This window comes from Lipophrys pholis (assembly GCF_963383615.2).
Source record: "Lipophrys pholis genome assembly, chromosome: 11".
NCBI lineage: Eukaryota > Metazoa > Chordata > Actinopteri > Blenniiformes > Blenniidae > Lipophrys > Lipophrys pholis.
This window is the reverse complement of record NC_137631.1, coordinates 9,768,534-9,794,365: the sequence shown is the minus strand read 5'-3', so window position 1 is coordinate 9,794,365 and position 25,832 is coordinate 9,768,534. Positions and strand designations below refer to the sequence as shown.

The following is a 25,832-nucleotide window of genomic DNA, read 5'->3' as shown; positions in this document are numbered from 1 at the left end:
AGTAATAGTTTGAATACAGTATATATCAGAAAAAAATCTATAATGTTGTGTCAGATTTATTTTCTTTCTCCAAGACCATAGAGTCTTTCTGAAAATCAGGTTTTTTGGGTGTGTCTTTGTATTTCTCATCAAATTACCGTGCATAGCTGAATATTTGCCGTGTTTTTAATAGCTTATACAAATAACTTTCTACGTTGTATGTTGGCAAATGAACTGATTATTAGTTTTTATCACCAGGCCCACGCTGAGATTAAATCAGATATTTCCAGGATTCTGATCCCAGCAGATCACATGACAACTGAGGGTAAGTTGTACTCACTCCAAATATATTTTTAATTTTGGACTTCACAATGATAATCACCATGACACCACTCTCACACAAAGGGTAGATCAAATACAACCTCCGCAGTCTATTTTGGTCAGATTTCAGTGGCACATGATGATCTGGCTGTCTGTTTGTCACAACATCGTGCAAACTGATACAGCTGAGCTCTGTTTCTCGCCAGAGACACACTAAACCTGGGACAATGTGGGAGGACTTAACATAAAGCCCCAGCTACTTTTTGGCTACAGACTCTAATCCTTGCTAACTAAGCGGGGCATCTCGCAAAGTTTTAGTGGTCAAAAGTCCTGGAGGGTCTGTTGGCGCTGAGTGTTGATCCTCTGTACTCAGACGGTCTGTTATCTGTATATGTGGCTAATATTACACGTGGGGGGAGGGAGTGTTACAGTTGGGGCCAAGTGTGATATAAGACCTCTTCTGGCTGGACTCCTGGCCTTAAAGGTACCCATTTTAACTGGACCAGCTTGAAGTCCACCTTCACAACAAGAATTGGACTGACCGAGAAGGTTTTGTTCTCCTCTTCTCAGAATCATTGCTGCAAATGCCTGTAACCACTTATAGAATAGAATAGAAACTAATTGTGCTACAGTTTGCAAAGTATCCATCAAATATCCGCTAGAAAATAAATGTGGAAATATAAACACTATAATTTTTTTTTTTTTTACTTTTTGTGTTTGATCAAGCAGCTCAGCACGTTACATGATGAGATGATGAAATGAGTTGCGCTGGATGGTTTTCAGCTTAAGACACCAAAGTTTAAGTTTCCACTGCAGCAAACTGTTCGGCTTCTTTGTGTAGTTTGCATGTTCTCCCTCAATAGGTTTTCTCAAGGCACTCCAGTTTCTTCCTCCCATCCACAAAACACACATTTGAGGTTGATTGGAGTCTGTGAAATTGTCTGTAGGTGTGAGTGTGAGTGTGTGTCCTGTGATGGACTGGAGGCGAGTCCGGCCTTGTACCCTGCTTTCACACATAGTCAGTCTGGATTTGGTTCTAGAAGTTGGATAAAGTGGTATTAAGCGATACATGGGTGAATGCAAAATTTCTTTAAGTTTGGCCACTACTGCCCCCTTGTGACGGATTTACTAAACTGATTTCTAATAAGGAACTGGAGCTGCATGATATCTGGTGACCATGGGATATGCAATAATGTGATTTCCAATTAATATAAACCCTTAAGTAGATGCTTTTAATGTCTTTGTGCTTTGGTATTTGTTTGTAATAACAGTTTCCTCTTGACAGGATCGTGTCTTTTGTTACTTTTTTTGTGTGTTTCAGAAGCAAAGTATTATGTTGCGTTTGTTTTTTGCCATTATGACTTGATTTTTGTGCTTTTGACTTCTGCTCTGTGGCCGCCATTTAGAATGAAGTGAAATAATCTCTGGAGTAAATTTAATTTATTCCAGTAGGACTCAATCTGTTTCGGCAAATATATTGTATATATTCTCAAGCAGTGCTTAAATACACAGTAAACATAACTCAACATTAACATGATTTGTGGCAGCTCAGTCAATTTTCTGATATTTACATTTCACCAGTTCGTGCAAATGAAAAACCACATTTGATAAGAGCCTCTTTCCTGTGTACTATGATGTCTTCAACTGATAAAAAAGACACACTAACTGAAATCATTCAGCAGGAAGCCGTCACTCTGATCGCTCAAGCAAACTACAGAGCAATCATTTCAGTAGCAAGTGATTATTTAATTGCTTTATTTTTTATTATTTCAGTTGCAGGTTTAAAGCTTTTCCGCTGGTATTTTGAAGATACACGATCTGTCCCACTATGATCTACGTCTCTTTTGTCTGTATTTGTCTCACTGCTGGATTCCCCTTGTCGTCCTCTCTCAGGATGAAAGAACAGCCGGTGGACTGCACCCAACCGGTGAGAACTGTTTGAATTATTTGAAACAGATGTAAAGTCTGAATTGCATAAAACACTGTCTCAGTGTATGTGTCTATTTTTTCAGGGTCTTCCCAACTGTACAGTTAGTAAGTATGTTCATGTTGATATTGAGTTGATATTCATCAACTCAGTCTAATGGAGTTCAAATAATTATGACAGCAGACAAGAGTTCATAATAGCAGCAAGATCTTATAATGCAGTTTTTTTATTTTTGAAATGGCCTTAAAGAATGAAAATGAAGGCAATCATCATTCACAATGTACCACCTATTTATGTTAAATGTATGTCAAAGGATGCAGAGTCCTTACAACTCATAATAGTAGTGTCTTTTTTTTGCTTTGTGGGGCAACTCTTCTGACCTGAAATAGGAATTCAATTTATTGTTGATATTTTATTTTGATAATAATCCGTGTCTGTTAAACATCAACGTGGTCATTGTAGCAGAGTACAAACCATTGGAGCAATAAAACAACAGTTGATTCTAACTACTGCAACATCATGCAGTCCACTTATATTCCCTGATACAGTACATTATACTCGTTTTATTCATATATCCATTTTAAGAATGTGCATTACTTTTTCAAAACAGCTCCAACTAAAGCGACGCAGTGCATTTAAAACAAAAGAAATTAACCCCCAGAGTGTAAAATAATGGCATAGCAACCATTTCCTGATTGTCAGATAACTGCTCAGACATGGTTACTGAAAGAGATCGAGCTCCTACCGGTCCAGACTGGGCTCCAGAGCAAATTGGATTGGACAAACATGGACGTGTTCCTGTCGTGAATGTGACTTGGATAATGAAGACCGATGGTGAGCGATGCTTACAACTGCTGTGCAGTGACGACAAAAAGCACTCTGTGATATATTTAAAATGCTGCATTATTTTTTGGGGGGGAAATGTATTAAGTACACCTCTCTGTCCACAGCGTCCATCTCTACACTTTGCGGATCGCAGATAAATGTTGTCGAAGAAAGAACAAATCAAAGTTTGTGTGTGCAGTTTTCCTTCAGTATGAACAACGTCCTAAATCCAGATTCTAACAGGGTAGTTATTACTGTTTATCTGTACTATGTCTGACATTGCAGTGATAACCTATGCACACATTGTTTTAGTCATTTCTTTATTCTGATTTTTAGTGGACATTTTCATTGGATGAAGTTGTGGTGGAGCCCGGACATAAATATACACTGACGGTTTTTAATTTGCCAGAACCCCATATCGGCGATTATAGAATTAGAAGAAAAATTACCATCCCAAGTGAGTTACCGTACCTGCAGATCTTTATCACTACGAAAATAAGATGAGGAGAATAAAACATATTTTTACAGTGCTACCACTGATAATTACTGCTCATTAATAGTTTTGTTGTTTGGTAATCCATCTCTCCATAATTATTTGTTTGCTCAAAAACACAAATCGGAAGATCCACTAGAATCCTTTTTATATTTTCAGCAACATTTTAATTTTAGCATTCTGACATGTCTATGTGATACTTTGACTTTATATGTGGTTCTAAAATTTGCTAATATTTTTCTATGTTGGGTAGGATGTGATGACACAAGAATCCAAAAGGCCCAGATGTGTTTGGAAAATGGTAAATTTATTTATTTATTTATTTATTTATTTATTTATTTATTTATTTATTTATTTATTTATTTATTTATAGTTACTCCTCAATTTTTTGAGTCTCAAAACATTCCAAGTGTTTGCAATGTCATTTCAGGGAGTCTGTGGGAGCCTAACATGTCTGTTACTATATTCAGTGATAAGAAACCTAAAAAGTTGTCTGTCATTGTGGGATTTGAGACGGCAAAGTATTCAGAAAGGTACTGCGTTATCATCCAGAACAATGGCTTCCTTCACTCAATCAATATCTCAAAGGTAAATACAAAAAAATATGTCTTTACCCTTTTATGTCTTGCCCCTTTTAATTCTGTGAGTATATGAATATTTTTGAAGATTTGTTTGGAGTCCAGCGATCAAAGGTAAATTCAGATTTTCTGTTATTTAAAATGTTAAAAATATTTATCCATAAATGAATTAAAATGAGATTACAAAAGAGTAAAGATGTAATTCTATTGATGTCTATGAGTTGTGCTGCAATGAATACTGAAGGTGGCAAAATAACCAGCAAGCCCTGGTTTCATTAATTTAGCATCTAGTCTCAGCCCAATAAGAAGAATATCAGATAGATACTGAACAAAACACAGTTTGGGGCTCAAAAGTAACTAAACAGAAGCTGCCAAAACAGACAGAAGTTTAAGTGAGCTGGACTGAAGACAAACTGGGGGCTAAAGTGACTCACTGCTGACGTCTAATGCATGAAAATAATAAGCCTTAATGCCCAAAATGTATTTTTCCTTTCCTTTCATTAATAGGAAAACAGGACATTGGTGAACGTGACATTTGAGTTTGATTTGTGGCAGCTCTCACAATGTGAAATATTCATCACGGTGAAGTAGTTTCAAATTTCTAGTTCCTACATTTTACCTTGTCCGTATAAACAAAAAGTGTTGATTTTTCTCTGTTTGTTTCAAAGATTAAACCCTTTTTTTTACGATGCAAAAACAACTGTTGGAGCCCAGAGAAAATAAGTGACTACTGCCTGTGTGAGTATGATTTCAGCAAGGATGTGGTGCAACTACTGAATAGCGGTTCTGACTTATGACCTCAAACATCAGGGAAGTCACATTAAACTGAAAAGTGTGTATTTGACACTTTTTTTCCACCAGATCTTCCACCCCGAACCAGAATTATAAAGACGGTTTTGGCGCTGTTTTTCAGTGCTGTTTGTCTTTCTTGTCTACTGTGGAGACCGTGCTACAAAGGTTTGCCTTCTTCTGTATGTCTTGTGAGAAACACATTCTTTAAAAGAGTAATATTTACTGCTACTTGTTTTCACTTACTTCTTGTCAGATCTTCTCACCACCTCCTCGTCTGCTACCAAAGAACAGCCAGCCGTGATTCAAATCCTGGAGAGAAAACGTGTTCTCATCATCTATTCCTGCGACCATCCTCTATACAAACACATTGTTCTCAAGCTCTGTGCTTTCTTAGCAAACAAATGTGGCACCGAGGTGATTATGGACCGGCTGGATTCTGCCAGACTGGGAGTGCTGGGAAGCATCCAGTGGTTGGAGTGTCACAGAGAGCAAATAGAGAGCTCCTCGGACAAAATCCTAATCCTGTGCTCTCCAGGGGTGCAGGCCAAATGGAGAGCCATGTGTGGTGACAAACCAGTTTTTCTGAGAGAGGACATCTATTCGCCTGTGGGTGACATGCTCACCCCGTCTCTCAGTCTCATGGTCCCTCATTTCATTCGATCCACGACATTCGAAAAGTACATCGTGGCTTATTTTGACGACGTGTGTTCTGAAGACGACGTTCCTTCGCCTTTCAAAATCGCCGTGCGATACAAGCTGATGAAACAGTTTGAGGACGTTTTTTTCAGGATCCTGGACACAGAAAAACATGAGCCAGGCAGAGTGAAGCAAATCGAAGGACTTTCGGAGAACAAATACCGTGAGTGCCCCTCGGGGAGAGCCCTGCACAATGCCATAGAAACTTTCCAAGCATACCAGCTGGAGCATCCACACTGGTTTGAGGATGAATTGCGGGAAAGCTTGGACATGGAAGTTGAGGAGACATCAACTGGAGTCTGCGAAAGCAGCATGCCCATCGCTGGCCCCAGAACATGTTGTGTACAGAACTCAGTCCAAGTTATGTGACGACACCATAATGTGGATTCAAACAGAAGAAAACAAAACATTTCAGATCTGTTTATCAGTTGAGTACAGCAGTGGTTTTGGTGAGGGCAGGCAGCCTATTAATGTTGTATTGAGACGTCGCATGAAGACACTGTAACTCAGTATTTTGATGGAAATGTCAAGTGATGTTTATTAATCTATCTTTTTATGATGATGATGCCTTGCAGCCTTCGGAGGATTTCTCAGTGACCTAAATTCTGTTATATTTTAATTCTGCTTTGTGATTTTTTTTAGTTTTATATTTTGCAATGATCACGTGTGCTTTTACAAGGAGACAATTAAAGAGTTTAGCCCCCAGTGGTCTGCAGTTGATGCTTACAGGCAGTGTAAACAGTGTGAGGGTCAAAGTTCAACCTAATGGCCAAAGTTTGTCAGATTTTTGTTTTTACTGCAGAAGGTAAGTACTAACTCTAGAAGCACTGTTTTATATGTCATAAAATGACTATGTTTAGTGACTTGTGGACCTTTTCATGGCTCAAACATGGACACTTGGTTTGAAATGTACTCTTTCCTGTTTTATAACATCTTTTCAGTTTGAATATTTATAGTGAGGAACTTTGTCAGTTCTTTTTCATGTAGATTGGTTTTTATTCTTGTCAGATTTAAGTGTATTTTTCTGAGGCATTGTTGTGTTTTAAAGTGTTGTTACACATTGAGTTCTGCAGCATTCAGTGAAATAGTTGTTTCTTGTTTTTATTTTATTTCACAACAAATATGTCACCAATTCTATATAAGGTACCAAGGAACGTGCCTCTATGTAAATTCAGTAAAGTAGAAAAAAAAGAGACCCTTGCTCTGGAATTTGAGTGTCTCTTTGTGATAGTGGCCTCAGAAAGGGGAGAGGGGCTCTGGGAATTTGTCCCAACTAACTGGAGCAAAGAAAATCTGCACAATGGCTGATAGGACTTGAGCTTTGCAGTGGCAGAAAACACACCAGAGGCCCAGATACAACTTTGGATGATTTTTTGTTTCTCTGCAAGAAATAAAAGGTAAAGCTGTTTGTTTCATTTTTTAAGCACCAATGCAGTTTTCTTTCTTTTCTTTTTTTTTTTTTTATCATTATAGATACTAGGTTGTATAATACTAGAATATATGCGACAACAGAATCATGCAGTCCCTTTTTACCTTCAGTGTTACGGTGGGTCTTGGCCTGATTGAGGTGCTGTGATGTCCTTACTGCCATTTAATGTTGTGGGTTTGTCATGCATAATATTAATGTTATTTATACCATTTGGGTAAGAGGTAAAGCTTCTCGTGTACTGCAGTAGCAGTTTAGCAAGTAACTAACAGGCAACCACTAGAAGGAGGTACCGCAGTGATTGATTTATCTCCCACAATCACAGTCTGCTTCTGCAGCTGATTGGTTCTAGTAACTGGAAGAGCAGGCTGACACTCCTTCATTAACTACTGAGGAGTGAGTGTGACTAATAGTTGGTCTTGTCGTTCAATCCTTAATCTTGTCATGTTGAATTGTTTTTGAGCAAGACACCGAACCTGAAAATGCTACCAAAGGTTGTGCACTTTGCAGAGCCGCTACTGCCAATGATCTGAATGTGAATGTGACTTAACAACATAAATAAAGTGCTTTGAGGTCCCATCATTAAAGTCTTATCTTTGTTTTCAAGGTGTCCTGGATAAAACCTGATCGGAATGAGGATGCTGAAAAGAGCCGTTACGTTCATCTTGAGTCGAGGAATCGCAACTCATCCAAGCAGATTGTCAAAACGCAGTAAATGCACCTTCGCATTATATCCAAAGTATCAACAATTGTACTCTATGCACATTTTACAACCAATGAATTTGTGTCCTTTCTCAGATGGTCTCTTCCACGTTCACCCCACTGTGCTGCGGGCATTGGAGGAACACAAGCCAGTAGTTGCTCTTGAAAGCACCATTATCACTCATGGCATGCCTTATCCACACAACCTGAGGTAATTCCAGATGTCAGCTCACTTTCATTCCAGACAGTATTTCTATTGTCAGTTGATTATTCACCGTTCTTGCAGGACAGCGAAGGAGGTTGAGGCCATTGTGCGAGCAGAAGGAGCCACTCCAGCCACGGTCGGCGTGATCGAGGGAGAAGTCCACATTGGGCTGTCATCAGAGGAGCTGGATCTCCTGGCCCAGTGCAAGAACTGCCTGAAAGTATCCCGACGGGACCTGCCCTATGTCATTAGCAGGGTGAGACTGCAATCCTTTAAACTCAGATATGGAAAGGACATGTCGGTGTCCTGTGTGCATTCTTGTCAGTGTGTTTTGCTTTTTCAGGGGCTCTCTGGAGGAACAACCGTGTCAGGAACAATGATAGCAGCGCATAGAGCTGGCATCCATGTTTTCGTGACAGGGGGCATTGGAGGAGTCCACAGAGACGGAGAAAAAAGTGAGAACCTTGTTAATGATGCTATGCACAGAATATACAGGGGGGGGAAAGCAACTGGTTTCATATCCTTTACTAATGAGTGCGTCAAAGTGGACTGATCTGGAATTAAGTGGGTCAGATATTCAGTTCATGCTGGATCTTGTCACGAAGGGATGAGGGGATACAAGTTGTGGTTGGTAAAGAACAGCTTCTTTGGTCACAGATTAATTTTTTTACAATTTATCAACATGAAAACCATCAGTACATGCGGCTTACTGTATCTTTCCCATTTTTAATGAAGAAGTAATAATATGTTTGTCATAAGTTAACTCCTTATTATTTAATGGGAGAGATGGCGATGGCCACGGGATTTATTGAGGCAGTCTTGTAACTCGAGGTTTGTTGATTGGAATCTCCCATGCCAATTGCTCACTGCTGTAGATCCATGGAAAAGGCCTGTATCCCCCAACAGGAAGGGTATCTACTGTACAAACACACACTCAATAGTCATCTAATGATTTACTTTAAACCTCCAGGTCTGGACATCAGTGCAGATCTGACTGAGCTCGGCAGGACTCCCATCGCTGTGGTCTCTGCCGGGGTCAAGTCTATTTTAGACATTGGCCGCACACTGGAGTTCCTTGTGAGTAAATTCACATCATTTTGTGGAAAGTCGACAAAATGATTTATAGTTGACTTTCTACTTGACTGTGTTAATGGTAATTTTATCACATTAATTGTGATGCGATGCCCAACCTAAACATTTTGGATCATTGATTGTTTACTGGCTTATCCACAGGAGACACAGGGAGTCTGTGTGGCCACATATGGATCATCAAAGAACTTCCCAGCTTTCTTCTCCCCACAAAGCGGATTCACTTCCGCGTACAACGTCTGCAACCCTCAGGAAGCTGCTAAGCTAATTGGTATACAGCACTTTATTTATCTGAATACTGATGATCCCTTAGCTTTATAGCTCAGGTCAGATTTTAGTATATGTCTCAACACACGTCACATTTATAATAATGGTTTGGCTTTGTATTTGTAATGATTCGTGTAATCTGTTTTTGGTCATTTAGCAAGCACTTTGTCACTGAGCCTCCAAAGCGGCATCCTGTTAGCAGTTCCAGTCCCAGAGGAGCATGCAGCGGCAGGACAGGAGATAGAAGAAGCCATACAGGCAGCAGTGACAGAGGCGAGGTACAGAAGGTCCCTCTCGTGTGATTGCTTTTTATCCTGCTGTACAATCTGCTCTCATGTTGCCTCCTCATCAAGCATCTCAAAACCAAAAGTGATTGTTAATGTCAGTGAGATCACAGAAATGATCGTTTTCTGTTCTCTTTGTAATAATTTCAGTGCTACAGGTGTTACGGGAAAAGATGTGACGCCATTCATTCTGCGAAAGGTCAATGAGCTGACGCGAGGAAAGTCCCTCCAAGCCAGTATCTTTCAAAAAAACCAAAAAAAAACCCACAATCAAACTGAAGATGCACGATGAACATGATTGTATCAAAGCTTGGAGGAGAAAAAAGAAAACATAACGCAAAAATCAGGTGACAGGTCTGAAAATGTCATTGCTAAATCTCCACTATTAAACACTACTAACCCACAGTATGTTGAGACCAAACTATCCTTAACAAGTTTCAAGACATTGCTCTCATTCACAACAACGCTAGGATTGGCAGCCAGATAGCATGTGCACTGTCAAAGCAGATGAATGACAACATATTAAAAAAGCAAACTCACAATCCAGGAAAACTCTCAGCAGACTCCAAATCTGATATTGTGAGTATCTAATTCTTTTTTCTGATTTTAAACGCTGAAATAATTATTATTTGAACCAATATGACGGTATTCCAATGCAGGTTGTGATTGGAGGAATAAATGTGGATTTTATTGCCAAAGGAAAAACAAAAACGATTCACGTAAGTTACATTTACACCACAAGTACTCAAAAAAGATGAAGGTGATTCATTTCTGAGAATTATTGTTCTTTCTCTCAGTTTGGACAGACAAACCCAGGAAGTGTCTATCAGTCGTTTGGCGGTGTAGGACGCAACATCGCTGGTTGGTTTTTACTTTATGATTATGTACGTGTGCATGCTTTTATCTGTAATTTAGAGCTTTTTGCTGCTTTTCTTTCAGACTCTCTGAGCAGACTGGGCCACAATCCTCTGTTTATTTCAGCCACTGGAGCTGATTCAAACAGTGACGCAGTGTTCAACTACTGTAAGCATATGGTACGTGAACATCAGCGTCAGAGCATGGTTGAAATCTTGTCACTCAAACATGCAAAGGCTTCATTGTTTTCTTTCGTCAGAACACCAGCGGTGTATCGAGGCTGGAACAGCAAAGCACGGCAACCTACTGTGCTGTAATCTCCCAGAATGGAGAACTGAGTGTTGGACTTGGAGACATGGACATTCATCAGCAAATCACAGAACACTATGTGAGTTCTGCTGACACACTATTCATTTTGCCGGACTCGTCCCGGATTAATGTTTCACTCCTGCATTTTGAACCACATTCATGAGGTACAGTTATAAAGTTTTCGCAATATCGATCCTGATATCGATATAAAATGTAGTTATTACTGAAACAGACAGCTGAATATAAAATTTACTAGAGGATAACTTTACCTCTCTCATCTCACCACATACTTACATACAACATTTCTCATACATCAGCTGCATCACGTTACATTCATATAGTTCAAACGGTTGACCCATTAACCCCTGGTTTTTTTCTACTACTTTATTACTACTTTTTTATTTTGTGTTTTACTCTTCTTCAAGACTCTAGTTTTACAGCCTGTCCTATCGTCCAAGATCGTACCACACCACTGTTTTAGAGCTCCTCTATTTAAAACCATCTGATTGTACACGTTCTAAGCTCTTTATGAAACATCTTTATCTCCAAAATATCAATATGTTTTCTAATTTATCTATCTTTTTTAACTGAAAGTTAAAAATTTTGTCTTTTAATTTGTATGTGATCGATCCCTTAGTTATGTAATAAATGTTCAAACAGGTGGGCCTATTGTGAAGTTAAGTTTAGATCTCTCATCTCACAGGGAGAATAGCCCTTGTACTAATATGGGCTGAAAGGCCTTTCTGTGTGAGGTGTGCATGTTCTCTCTGCACTTATTTAAGTTTTCTCCAGGTACTCCAGTTTCCTCCCACAGTCGGATTATCATTAGTGCTCATAGACTTGAATGTGTATGACTGTCTCGCCGTGTTTGCCCTCTGATGGACTCACAACCTGTTCAGGATGCTTTCACCCATAATTAACTTTAGTTAGTGCTCAATTGCTAACAATTACTGCTCACACAAACAGAAATAGTTAATTTTTGGGGGGCTTTCAGTGTCAGTAAATTGTTTTGGTTTTGGAATGTTGGTTGGACATCAGTCAATCTTTATTACTATAGACTCCAAACTTTAAATCGAACTCAAAATAACATTGCACATTGATAACATCAAGAGCTATTAAAGGATACATAAGCAACCCAGGCTTTAAATTACATGCTTTTAATTTGTTTTGTCAGTATTCTGTCTTGAAATATGTTTTTTGGAGGTGTCGCAGTTTGAGAAGCAGATTTCAGCAGCCGCCCTTGTGTGTCTCGATGGAAACATCCCAGCCTCCACCATCAACTATGTGTGCTCTGTTGCTGCAAAGCACAATTTAAATGGTGAGCGTGGATCCGTGGTCAGTGAGCAATGATTGTGCACAGCAGCATTCACTGAGTTTGTTCCAATGCTTTCTGTGTGTTTGACAGTTTGGTATGATCCCACGGATTCAGATAAGGCCTGTAAGCCGTTCCTTTCAGACGCATGGAAGTCACTGTCCTACTTATCCCCAAACCTGGAAGAGTTGTGCACCATGAATAAAACACTAGGTGTCACAACTCCTGAAGGTAAAGCTTATCCTTTCATAAATCTGTAGCGGATCCTCTTGTCTTGTTTTTCACTGTGTCATGTTGTCTAAGAGAAGTTCACACCCACAGTCGTTACACTGCGAGATTGTGAGTTCTTGTAAGAATGCACACAGTGTGGTAGTGACTGAGGATGTGGTTCTTCTTGTGGCAGTGTTGCCAAGCACCCTCGATGAGATGCTGGCTGTTGCTGTGGCTCTCTCACGCCCCCTGCTGGAGCATCTTCACTGTGTGGTGGTGACTCTCGGGGCTTCTGGGGTGTTACTGTGTGGAGAACATGATGCAGGGACAGTGAACCTGCAGCCAAGACAACATAAGAGGGTAAATACTGTCCCAGACTGTCACTCCATGATGATGATGATGATGATGATGATGATGATGATGATGATGAACTTGTATTCACAGCAGAGGACGCTTTGTGCTCTGCACTACCCTACACTCACCATGACCTCAGAGGAGACGATGAACGTGTCAGGAGCTGGAGATAGGTGAGAAAAATCTACGTTACCTACTTTCTTTTTCCTGTTTCCAAACTTCCCCTGCTCCAGTTTCATCTGCTGTTTATTTTCTGTCATCTATGAGCTCTTTATCTCCTCCTAACTGTTTTGATCTCTCTCACAAAATCAAGTTGTGACACTGAAACATCATGGCTCTTTGTGCAGTCTGGCAGGTGCCTTGATGGCAGGGATTCTCCAGGGTAAAGACACTGACAGTTGCGTCCGGATGGGACTCCTGGCTGCAAAGATGTCCCTGGCTTCACCCCACCCTATTGCCCCAACACTCACCTTAGACTCTGTAGACCCCACAAAAATCCACACTCAAAGCTGGCCCACACCCAGCTTCGTGTGGAAGGAGTAAAAATCCCAAATCTTTTTTCACTGTGTTAACGTTTTTGGAACTTTGCTTTGGACTCTTACAGACAGTTGATTAAATGTGACTATGTGAATGAAAGGAGGAGGATCACTGATTACAGAAATTTCACCTAATACAGTTTTTCATTATTTTAATAGAATCGAAACATTTCCAAAATACAAAGCACCGTGTGAATAATTCATTAAAAATTAAGAATTCAAAGGCTGCTCAATGTAATAAACCAGGGGTGTCCAACATCAGGTCCAAAGGCCAAAACTGGCCCAAAAGAGAATGCCATCCAGCCTGCTAAACCACCAAGCAAATTGTAAAAACATTATTTTTTTTACCTAAGAGTAGGAGAGACAACAAAATACTGAGACCCAAGCTGAGATATCAGTGATGCTGACATGAAAGCTAGCTACCTCATTGCTCGTAAACCAGTCATGCTGTAAGAGTGAGTTTGTAAAAACATGCATAATGCTACAGCTATAGGAGGAGCTGTTTGGACATTTCAAAACATTTTGCACGAGAAACTATCTTTATATTTGGCTTCATAATGAGATCATAGTCATTTTTGGTAGTAATTGTTTGGTTTTGTAAGGTTTAAGTATAAGGTTTATTATGGCACTACTTTAACGTTCCGGCTCACTCAAGATTAGACTGGGCTGTATGTGACCCATGAACTAAAATGTCTATATGCCTGTATTAAAAAATAAACCCATTAAAAGAGATTGAATAAATATGTTGATGAAAATGGTGTTGTTTTATTTAATACCATATCATAATTACCACTATATATATATATATATCTATACACACACACACACACACACACACACACACACACACACACACACACACACACACACACACACACACACACACACACACACACACACACACTAACATATATATATACACACACACACACACACACACATATATATACATATACCCTTACTTCACCATATTTATGGCCTCCGGTCTAATTAGCCATATAAACTACATCTCCCATGGTGCACCTCTTCCCCTGTGCGCAGACTCACTGGCCGTGAATACTTGCCTCGTTCCCTCCTCCCTACTATAATGCTAGCTAAGATGGTGGTTTGAGCGTAAATTGTCTCCACAATACCAAGAAAAGAAAGGGGCAAAACATCTCTACAGCCTTTTAGTGACAACAGAACAGCACAGCTACTGGTATCTTAGGCAGCAGTTTATAGAAATTTTGACATTTTAGATACATTGGCTCGCAGTCCCCGCCCAATTTGGAGTGACTCCCTTGGAGTGGAATCCTAAGCTAAATACGGACAGGGTAAGTAACGCTAACGTTAGCAGGGCTGCTAGGCAGGCTAACGGCTTCTGCTCTAATTCAATTAATCAAGGTTGTCGTGTCGCTTACAGTTTGATTGACCCTCTGTGGAGTCTCGTCGGGCCCCCCGAGCCACTGTCCATGTCTAACGATTGTCATTGGAGCAGTGTCAGGTGTTTAAAACTTGTCTCCAGTGCAGCGTTAGCTGCTGTAGGCCGCGACGTAAGCCTCGTCCACTTTGCTGGGAGTGTAGCTTGCTAGCTGCGGCGAGCCCTTAGCATGAAGCAAGCTGTCACTTTCTGGGTGGGAGAAACCGCCGCTTTGTGTCACGCGTTTCATTAAACCGTGGATGGCGAGTTAATAGTTAGTCCTGTGTGCTTGGCGTTGGTGATTAATTTCACAGTCGCTCCGGGATTCTAGCTATTGGCCCGACCGGCTTCTTTTACCAACCCGAAGCTAACGTTAGCTTAGCCCCAGCGTTAGTCGATAGTCTGTCATAATGTACGATTCGGGAGACAGCAGCTAAAGTTACCAGGCTGGCTAACTCCTTTACCCGTACACGACTTTATCAGCCACACCGTGACACTCCTCTATGTGCCAGCTCATTGTCTAAAAGCTGCCCGGTGTCTTGAAACGTTGGCATTCCTTCTCTCGACTTGGCGGCAGAGGATTTTTTTCATTTTTTTTTTCTTACATTTTCTTTTTTTTTTAAATCAATCTGGGTTTGTCGTCAGCTGGCTGCAGTGTTGTCACGTACAAAGCTGACTGGTGTTTCTCTGCTCTCATCAGGCGATCCAGCTGTAAATAAACGCAGTTTGGTGTATTTCATGATGGACGCCACAGGGAAATACACTGTCAAGTACAGTCAGCGCATTTAAAAACACGACAACATCCGCATTACCACTCAGCTATTATGAGTTCTGTTTTTGTCTCGTTTATTTATTTATTTTATTTTTTTGATTATAATGTGGACTGGTTTGTGTGTTCTTAGGCACACCTTGCTGAAACTAGTGCAGTCTAGTTTAAAGTCCAGCTCTCATGACTGCTTGCATCTGTTTGTATCATTATTGAAAATGAAACCCACAGTTTACCTGGGTATTAAGTGACAATCTGGTGGCTTCACAAACATTTGGAGGAATCAGAAAACGATCTAAATAATACACAGATTATCTGAATTCTTGTTGAAAGCAGTATTGATAGTAGTTAATTATTTAAGCTTTGGAATTGTGTTTATTTCCACTGTATTTGATGCTGTCTCTATTTGGGCACGGAATTTAAAACAGATCCACAATACAGTGCTACAGACATCAAATCAAGAAGATAAAAGTATATTGCACTTGATCGCTATGTTGATCTGATGAGTGTTTGACCCAATGATGAACTCTCAATCAAAGACCTGTACATTAAAGTTTATCTCAGCCTGATCTTGTAGCCAAGGCCGCATCATCCAGATTTTTGATAGGAGTCGAGATAACCCGTTGCCTTACTTTAATGTATTGTGTATATGCTGCCAGGACGGAGGTCTTATGGTGGTTTTTTTCACTCATGTTTGTACAGCCCTGTGCTCTGTGACCAGCTTCAGTACTCACCCTTGCTGCGCCATAGGATGTCCCATAGCCCTGAAATGAAGGACGACCCCATGGAGTGCCCTCTGTGCATGGAGCCGCTGGAGATTGATGACGTCAATTTCTTCCCCTGCACTTGTGGCTACCAGATCTGCCGCTTCTGTTGGCACCGCATTCGCACAGATGAGAATGGCCTCTGTCCCGCCTGCAGAAAGGTGATGGAAACGATAACGAGGATGTGACATCGACTAAACTCACAGAGCAATAGGTTGATGTTTGCTAAAGCAGTGGATGATGATTTTAAGTGGCTAAACTTTAATATGGGAGAAGAAACTGCTCTTTTGTACCCTCCAAGTAGCTGGTTCGACAAAACATTATGCCGTCATAATTTACAGGTTCACGTTTGTTTGTGGAGACTTGAAGGTTTCAGTTACACTCTTGTCCACTTATTTCAAACTAGCAGTGTGTGTTGTTCAATATTTAGTGTGTCGGATTGTAACTAAATTGTATGTGTGGTTTTGCGTAGCCGTACCCAGAGGACCCTGCTGTGTACAAGCCTCTGTCACAGGAGGAGATCCAAAGGATAAAGAATGAAAAGAAGCAGAAACAGAACGAGAAGAAGCAGAAGGTGACAGAAAACCGTAAGCATCTGGCCAGTGTCAGAGTGGTCCAGAGAAACCTGGTGTTTGTTGTGGGGCTCTCGCAGCGACTCGCCGACCCGGAGGTGAGTAACTGTGTCTTCACTAACAGGCTCAGTGACTTGTTCTACCTGTGTCCACAGAAGTGTTGGAACCCGTGTTATTTTATTTTGCTAGCAAATCCAGGAGTGACTCTTAGAAACTGAAGGCACAAGCTGCTAGATATCCAGATATGTGGATATTTTGTGTAGTTTGACAGGTCAGGTCTTTCATATTTCTCCAAATCTCAGTTTCTGGAGTATTGTAAATAAAAGACGGAACAGTAAATTGGAAGCTTTGTCTGACTTTTCTGTGTTTTCACACACAGGTCCTAAAACGACCAGAATATTTTGGGAGGTTTGGGAAAATTCACAAAGTGGTCATCAACAACAGCACATCGTATGCAGGTTCACAGGTATGGGATCTGGATTCTTACTCCTTTATAAAACAAGTTACATTTTAGAATAATTTCTGTGGGACAAAATGTCCAGATACAAGCTGGAATATTGAGTGAGGCCTTGTTTACATGACAAGATTTTCAAGTGAACCCGGGGAACTTCCACTTAGTTTACGTGAAAACAGTGTTGCAAGTCTCAGTTTACTGCCTCCGTCTCCTTCCAAACAACAAACATGCAACTTTTCTGAAATGCACAGTTCTGCACAGGCACACTATGGCTGCAGTCAATAGTGTTTCTGCACATTTGTGAGGAGATGGACAACAATAACAATGCCTGATTCTATAGTGTTTGTGCAGCTTCCTCTTGAATTTAACAACGCTTCTCAAACAAAAGTGCACATTCACTACACATTATTCTGGAGACACCATTGCTTATATGATGGACAAGGGCCTCTGATTGGAGCTTGAATGTTTACATCATGATGTTTCTGTGCACATAGGCATGTTGTACAATATAAACCCATCCCTGGGTAGTGGTCTAACATGCAAATTACAGCTTTTCCATGAATATTGTTATCAATCTGGGGCCGACTGCATGTGTAACTTGTCTGAAATAGAAAAATAAATTTCTGGCAGGTTGTTCTCATGTAAACAAAACCTAATAATGAACATAAACTGCTACAGGGCATCTCAGTGTTTACCAACTTTGAAAATTTGTTAATTTAAATTTTTTTCTTCCCAGGGGCCAAGTGCTAGTGCTTATGTCACTTACATCCGGTCTGAAGACGCTCTGAGAGCAATACAGTGTGTGAACAATGTGGTTGTTGATGGCAGAACACTCAAGGTGAAGACTTACCCATGATGGGTTTTGCCACACAATTTCATTGTTGATCTTTTCTATAAACTCTGAAATGGAAATGGCTTAAAGTTCCCAATACATATCTCGTTGATTAGTCAGATGTCCTTGTTCTGCACAATTTATAAATATTTGATTCAGAATAAAGAAAATTGTTTTCTTTTTCTTCCAGGCTTCTTTAGGCACAACAAAGTACTGCAGTTACTTCCTCAAAAGTATGCAGTGTCCCAAACCTGATTGTATGTATCTACATGAGTTGGGGGATGAAGCCGCTAGCTTTACTAAAGAGGAGATGCAGGTAAGAGATGCGTTTTTGTCCCCTCAAGCTGTGCACTGATTTAAGTCGAATGACTCCTGTCCACTGACATTGTCTTGTTCTCAGGCGGGAAAGCATCAAGAGTACGAGCAGAAACTCCTCCAAGACCTCTATAAAATAAACCCTAGCTTTCTACAACCTCCAGCATGTGGAACAGAGAAGTCAAAGAGTAAATCCAACTCCACACAGAGGTTAGTTTCTATTTCTTTCTGTCCTCATCTTTTCACTTATTCACAGATTAATCATGGCTGTTTTTGTTCCGTGCTTTAACAGAACCAACAACAGTAATGGTAAAGATGGTTGGCCAACGCTGCCCGGGCATAGCAAACTGGCTAACGGGCTTTCAGAAGACCGCAAGTCCCCTCCACTACTCGACTATCTAGACCAAGAAGTTATTGCTTCAGACGGGCTAGAAACAGAGCTGGGTCCTGGCCAGTGCACTGCCTTGTCCCCCTTCTCCTCCAACTGTGACAGTAACAGGTGAGACAGCAAAATCAGTTTCCGTCTTCCCGAGGAATGTATCTTGGTGCGTGTCACTGTTTTCTCTGAATACGTTCTTTCATTTCATTCCTTCAGTCCCAGTGACAAACCTTCAGAGTCGATGGGCATGGTAAATGGAGAAGCTTTGCAACAGGTAACATCCTCTCAGATGATATTTACATTAAGCTCATTCAAAAGAAGGATTTCACAACAATTAAAAAAAAAAAAAAAAAAAATTGTGTGTGATTTTCTAGATGCCGACCAGTGACTCCCCCTCCCCTCCCCCGGGTCTTACCAAGCCCAGTCTGGTGGTGCCGATCAGCATGTCAGACCTCACAGCTCGTTCGCCTTTCGAGGGTGCTGCTGCAGAGTCCCAGTCCCTCTTTTCAGACAACAGTAACTTCAGACATCCTAACCCCCTCCCTGCCGGCCTGCCCCCCTTCCCCAGCTCCCCCCGAGGAAGTTCAGACTGGCCCATGACACCAGAACCACAGAGCCTCTTCACATCAGGTACCATGTTAATCCTAAGTACTTCAATAATCATATTATATATGTTTGACTTTCGAGCAAATCTTTGACTGCTTTATACCTCAAATAACATCCATTGCATAACTTTTAATTGGGATATAAATAAGGTGTCAGCTTGTTGCCTTTGTAATTTCAGTAGACAAATTAAGACTGTTGTAACTCATCTTTTTTTTTTTTTTTCTTTCCTCACAGACACGATACCAGTGTCTTCCTCCACAGACTGGCAGGCAGCCTTCGGGTTCGGCTCATCAAGCAAACAGCAGGATGATGACCTGGGCTTCGACCCTTTTGACGTCACCCGCAAAGCTCTGGCCGACCTCATAGAGAAAGAGTTGTCAGTGCAGGATCAGAGCCCCTTGTCCCCGGGGCTCCTCTCTCATGGGAGCAGCCACGGTCCCGGCCTGCCACCCTCCAATCCCAGCGCCTCGCACCACTTCCCCAGCGGGCTGCCACGCCTCCCTCAGCTCCACCACAGAGCCATCTACAGCTCCTTCAGTTTCCCCGGCAGCCACAACAGCCAGGCCGGGCAGCAGCAGCAGCAGCCAGCCGCCAGACACCCCTGGATGGGCGTCCCTACAAGAAATAACCTCACACACTTGAACCACTCAGCCAGTGCTGCCTCACACAGTAATATCCTGGACCTGAATCTGCCCCCTCAGCACAACACAGGGCTGGGAGGGATCCCCATCTCAGGTACCAGACACCAGGGTCACTGTGGCACTTTCCTCTATCATGTTGAAGCAGATTAGATGTATTGCACAATGTCGCTATTTAATACCATGTTGCATGTACTTATCAGTGCGATACTTGTTTTGATCAGCTTTTATTGATTCTCAGAGAAGAAAGGAAAAGAGGTGGTGAATGCAGTTCTGCAGTCCACCACTAGTGTGTGATCAAAACAAGCAGACCCCTCACTGTCATGTTGTCCTTCTCCTGCAGAAAACAGTGGCTCTATAGAAGGCTTAAATATGAAAGAGTGGCAGGACGGACTGAGAGCTCTGTTGCCCAACATAAATATCAACTTCGGAGGCCTCCCAAACTCCTCTTCTTCTTCATCCTCCTCATCATCCAACAGTGTTAACCACATCGGTGGGCCGGCAGGGCCAACAGGCTTGACACACAGCCTGAGCTGGGACGGCACAGCCAGCTGGATGGATCCTGCTATCATTACAGGTATGATCACAACATCGGTCCATCAGAAGAGATTTAGGCCACATCCACAACAGGCAAGACAATTTTTTTTTCCCCCCCCGAGGTTCTCCCAAAAAAATTCCGTCCACACCTTACTATAAACACGGCTCAACACTAGGCTTCAGGGCATGTAGTACACATGCAAGGCCTTTAGGGTCGCTGTGACTCACCAAACAACAAAAACGCAAAAGACAGACTACATAGAAATTTAGAAGTAGACTCCTGCGCATAAACCACTATATAACTAGTTCTATAGGTCTATGGCCCCGCTCACCCTGCTGCCAGCATCAGTAGCTTCTGCAGCTCCACCAGAGCTTGTAGTCTGATTGTTGTGATTATTAGAAGACATCATGGACCGTGGCGGGGGGAAGAGAGGGGCGATTACTTCATCTTTTTTCCACAGATAATTGTCTTTGCTGTCCACACCCCGGGTGTTGGACGGCACGAGCCGGGGTTTTAGAATTTACCCACTCTGGTACCCGTCTTCAAAAAAAACAACGTTTTCACGCTTCGAAAACACCGCCTCGTCTGGATGATGGGTCAAAAACCGCTTGTTTAGGTTAACCGCCCATTAGATCACGACATTGAATATATGTCTTTTTCCATTATGGAGTCCTGTCTACAACTAAAAAGTTGTAACTTCTTGTAAAACTTGTAATCTAACTTATTTACTTTTAAAAACAAGAATTCTGTAAAGTAACTAAGTTACTTTTAAGGGATTAATTAGTAATCTGATAACTTTTTCAAGGTAACTGTGGCAACAATGCTCCCGAACACCAGCAGTGTAATGACTGTGTGTTAAACTTGTTTGGAGAAGTGAACACTGGCTTGACTGTAGTTTGTCAAATAGTCACTGTCTTGTATTTTCGTCATCTCCTCTCTCGTGACGCCGCCTCAGGCATCCCGGCTTCGGCAGGCAGCAGTTTAGACTGTCTCCAGGACGACAACCCACCACACTGGCTCAAGTCCCTGCAGGCGCTCACAGAGATGGACGGTCCTGCCAGTTCAGCGGTGCCCACTCCCCAGCCTCTCCACAGCGGCCTCCTCGATGCCCACCTCCCCCTCCACCACAGAACCGCCGGTGACTGGGCTCCCTACCTGCCCCCCCCCACAGCCAACCCCGCCAGCCATTTCCACTCCCCACCCCCAGGCTTCCAGACCGCCTTCAGACCCCCAGGACAGCCCACTACAGAGCTGCTACAGAGTGCCGCCGTGGACCGCCACTGAACACAGACTACAGCAGACACCCATCCATCTCCCCCCCCCCACACCATCACTTTATACCCACTCATCCTGTACCCATCCCGCCCCTCCCCCCCCTTTTCCCACCCCCCTTATTGCAATACACACCAATCTGCAGAGTATGAAAAATTAACAAAGTAACAAACATGCTTTCTTCTTTTCCTCTTCCTCCTTCCTTTTTGTCTACTCTCAAGGCCTATTTGTTTTTGTTTTGTGGCACACACACATTGTCAGTACCCTTCTGTCTGCTGCCATCACCACTCCTTTAGACCTAGATCTGGGCGTCGTGCGAGGTTCATTGTGTAGCTTACTGTCTAACGGAGAGCACAAGACTCGGTATAGCGTCAAGCACCCAGCGGTGACACGAGTTAACTCCACAAACTGGCAAAGAAACAAATTAGCTGAAGTGAGGTCTTTTTTAAATAAAAAAAAAAACAAGTAACTAATGATTAAGCATGAACTACAATTGTGTTTTTGAAAGTTAAAGTCATGATTCTTTTTTTTTTTTCTTTTTTTTTCTCCGAGGATTGAAAGCAAGCTGTGAATCTGCTCTTTGAAGCTTTGCCCCAAAGACCCTCATCCTCCCCACTCTGACAGGAGACTGTGAAACGGTTAACCCTTACAGCTGAATGAGGAGAGAGAGAGAGAGAGAGAGAGGAGAGGGGTTGGCACCTGGCATTTTCCGGAGTGGGCTCAAAGGAAAAATGTCTAAAATCATATTGGGAAAAGAATTGAGCTGAGATTTGACTGGCGGAGACTGAATGCAGATGACCCGGGGGGGGGGGGGGGTTGAGGGCACAGGCTATGCATGGGCTCCCTGTCAGGCAGGGACACAAATGGCCTGCTTCAAGAGGCCACTTGGCTCACCTTCTCTTCAGTGCGAGGGCTCTCGCCGGCCCTGTCCTGCCGAAGGGAAGAATTTTCGCTGAACCTCTGTATCAGAGGATAGAGCACAGCCTCGCCGCAGGGAGCCAGGGCTTTGGGAGATCGTGGCACACATCCTGAGCACTAAGGTTAGACTCTTACTCACAGTGCCACTGTGTGGTACCTACAATAGCTAGCCCTAACATGGACAGCCACCACATAGATAGGACAATGACTAAATGGAGGAGGATACTAATGAGGGTAGTAAAAGGGTCAACAGGTCCCTTTGTTCCACCCGCGAGGGCTTAAATGAGGCCTTAAAACGGACAGACAAGAGAAAGGAACTGGAGTGGGAAGGAGGGAGGAAGGGAGGGAGGGAAGCGTTGGACTGCTGAGAAATATGCAATGTTGTATGTGACTTCGGCAACCGTATGTGAGCGTGTGCCACACAAGGAAAGGTGCTGCAAGACAAAATGAAGTACTGTAGTAGAGATTTTAAAGGAGCTCTCAGCCATTAGGATTCGAGATCAACCTCTCCGACCACCGCCTTTTTTCTTTTTGAAGTCTTAATTCTGATCTGTGTTCGCTCGGTCTCTCTCTGTCTTTCTTACCCCACCCCCCTACCCCCCTCCCTCCCCTCCCCCTCCTCCCCCTCCTGCTGTTCCCTATGTAACAGTATTCACAAAAATGAACAAAGTCATCCAGGAGAAGCCAACACAGAGTCATACAGTGGGTTTTAACACAATGTTACCAGAAAAAAAAGTAATCGAGGCGCTTAAAAGGAAAGTGAACTGTCCTCTGCAGGTCTGGAAAAATGAACCTTAAATAAAAGTGAAAACTCAAAGCTGGTGTGTGTCTGCTGTTGTGTCCTCATCTCCACACAACTCTCAGCTACTCACCATCATAATGCTCATAACACCAGAAGGACATCAGGGGGCTAACTGTAAATCACTCCACGTTTATTCCGACATCTTCCACTAGGGGGCGCACCACTTTCTGTCAGTGATGAAGCTCTGCAGTCAAACTTCAGCCCAACGCACAAGGTGACACAGACGCTGCACCTTCTCCTCGCACATTTATTGATTCATACTAATAATAAATTTGTTGGGTTTATTTTAAATTGTTGCTAAAGCCTGACTGCAGATCAGAGTCGTGAGTGACGGATTTCAGTTTAACGTCTGGAGCTGCTGGTTTGCAGAGCATGCATGTCTTTCTCTGTCCTTCAGTTTGCAGCTCTGCTCCCTCCTCGGCCAATGCAGCAGCAGATACCTGCAGCAGAGAGGGGAGCAGTGCAGTCAAAACTCACACACTGTGCTCACTATGTGCAAACTCACTCAACCAAATCAGCTGCTGGATTACTGTATATAAGTAAAACACACACACACTGATGGAGACGCAGAAGCAGATTGTGCACTACACAGCTATTTTAATAAGGTGAAAGATAATATGAACACATTATAAACCCACATATAAGATACAACACAATAGACATGTTATCAATCAGAACAAAATCTAGATTTAAATTTTTTTTTGTTAATTCATTTTAGGCATATGACACTTCACATGTGTACAATCACATACTTAAACCAATGTCCATAAAGTGCGTATATATACACACACACAAATCCATACATATACACCGTCTGATGATATAAATAAATCATAGCTTATGAAGAAAATTATGAGAAAATAGATAATCTATCTTTAAGTGTGCTCACCCACTTATAAACATAGACACGTGTACATACCTCATATACTTAATTAACGCGCCTGAAAAAGGGTAGGAAAAAGTGAAACTTATCAAATTCTACCCCTTATCCAATGTTGGATAGCTCCACCTTATAAATATCTTTCTGGATTAAAATATAGTGTTATATATGTAAATATAGGCAGTAAGAATGCTATGTAATATAATCACACACACACACACCCACACACCTCAACAAAACTCCTACTTTGCAAACTATTCTACAGTCAGATGTCAGTGTTTCTCAATCAGTGTGGTGGGAGGAGACATGAGTGTTATCTGACTTCTGTTAGAGTGAAAGAATTACAGGTGAATAATACTTCCTGTGTCACCCTGGTAAACTGCGCTGGTCAATAAGATGCCTTCCTTCCGCCTCAAGTAGCGCACGCTTTGTAGGTTCGGCCAATCCGGTACGGTGCAGCGCTATTTGCATATTAAACGAGGACTAACTTGAACATTGGAAGAGGAGACAAAAGTTAAAGGCCTGGGCTGAAAACAACAACGATCGTCAAGGCAACGTAATTGTGTCCATATAAGTTCCAGTGGGAAACAATAAAGACTGTAGATCTGAGGTGATAATACATGATCCACTCACCTCATCCTGACTCCACAGGGGGTCCACAGCCTCTCCCTCACAGCCAGAAGGTCCCAGTTTACAAAAACAAAAAACAAAACATCCTAAGTTCTTAAGATGCTCTCTTCTCTTGTTTGGATCTTTTTGCTGTCATCAGTTTTGTTTCTGTTGACTCTTCTGTTCAGCGTTCTTCAGGTCCTCCAGGTGTCAAAAATGGTTTGTATGTTCATATGATGTTAGTGTGTGCAGAACCGGAGGCAGGAGGTAATGAGCCGCTTCTGCTTTAAGCAGCATATCTTGTATTGCACTCTTCATTCTTGTTTATGATGTTTGTCTGTGTATGCTGGATGCTTTCATTTGTTTCCACTTCTACATTCATCACAATAGAATTTTGATGAAAAAGCCTCATTAAACCAAGCCTACAGGAAGGACCTCCAGCTGATGGTGAGGGAGGCAGAGAACGTCGGAAACAGACCACGACACCAACATTACTGGGTTCAGACCACCGTGAGACTCCTTAGATTGACCCTGAATGATGATATGTTGCTGCAACAGTAATCCAGACACGAGACACAAAACTTGAAGTATAACTCACCCCTCTTTAGTTTTGCAGTGGCTCAACTTTATCTGGTAGTTTCTTAAATAATGATAATGAATTATATTGTCATGATGTTCTGTTCCATTAAAACATTGTTCATGACCACAGAGGCAGACTACTGGTTGGCTTCCTTCATAGAAGTCACTGTATAGTGTGTGATGCTGGGTTGACTTCAGTATAAAGTCTGAATTCAAGTCCACACTGAAGGCTGCACACACAGAATATTTTATAAATTGTTTGATGACTTTATTTGCAGCTTTCTTGATTCAACTCATTTAAAACTGCATGCACCCTTTGTTTTTATTATTATTGATTTTTTAAACCATA

The 25,832-nt window shown here is 41.9% G+C and overlaps 3 protein-coding genes across 4 annotated transcripts; all 3 read left to right on the top strand.

Annotated features, from left to right (window-relative positions):
- Positions 1-1,958: 1,958 nt before the first annotated feature.
- On the top strand, positions 1,959-6,316 carry LOC308116737 (interleukin-17 receptor A). The gene is made up of 11 exons (XM_080475093.1): positions 1,959-2,227; positions 2,313-2,334; positions 2,930-3,061; positions 3,178-3,296; positions 3,389-3,509; positions 3,799-3,846; positions 3,976-4,133; positions 4,631-4,705; positions 4,792-4,861; positions 4,985-5,080; positions 5,169-6,316. The coding sequence occupies exons 1-11, from the start codon at positions 2,129-2,131 to the stop codon at positions 5,978-5,980; spliced, it is 1,752 nt and encodes a 583-aa protein (XP_080331219.1). The 5' UTR covers positions 1,959-2,128; the 3' UTR covers positions 5,981-6,316.
- A 1,298-nt stretch (positions 6,317-7,614) lies between these two features.
- Positions 7,615-13,911, top strand: LOC308116736 (uncharacterized protein). Its single transcript, XM_080475092.1, has 18 exons — positions 7,615-7,748; positions 7,836-7,950; positions 8,026-8,200; positions 8,288-8,399; positions 8,915-9,021; positions 9,178-9,304; positions 9,458-9,578; positions 9,735-9,820; positions 10,027-10,163; positions 10,244-10,303; positions 10,382-10,445; positions 10,524-10,618; positions 10,699-10,827; positions 11,952-12,066; positions 12,154-12,291; positions 12,464-12,630; positions 12,715-12,797; positions 12,972-13,911. The coding sequence occupies exons 1-18, from the start codon at positions 7,670-7,672 to the stop codon at positions 13,165-13,167; spliced, it is 2,106 nt and encodes a 701-aa protein (XP_080331218.1). The 5' UTR covers positions 7,615-7,669; the 3' UTR covers positions 13,168-13,911.
- Positions 13,912-14,254: 343 nt separating this feature from the next.
- cnot4a (CCR4-NOT transcription complex, subunit 4a) lies at positions 14,255-23,421 on the top strand. 2 transcript variants are annotated; one of them, XM_080474572.1, is made up of 13 exons: positions 14,255-14,473; positions 16,076-16,250; positions 16,562-16,759; positions 17,041-17,127; positions 17,852-17,953; positions 18,138-18,263; positions 18,348-18,472; positions 18,555-18,761; positions 18,858-18,915; positions 19,016-19,271; positions 19,482-19,982; positions 20,229-20,462; positions 21,379-23,421. In XM_080474572.1, exons 2-13 carry the CDS (start codon positions 16,077-16,079, stop codon positions 21,705-21,707), a joined length of 2,397 nt encoding a protein of 798 aa, XP_080330698.1. In that variant the 5' UTR covers positions 14,255-14,473; position 16,076; the 3' UTR covers positions 21,708-23,421. The 2 variants fall into 2 exon arrangements, with proteins under 2 accessions (XP_080330698.1, XP_080330697.1); XM_080474571.1 differs by having other exon boundaries at positions 16,028-16,250.
- Positions 23,422-25,832: the final 2,411 nt, after the last annotated feature.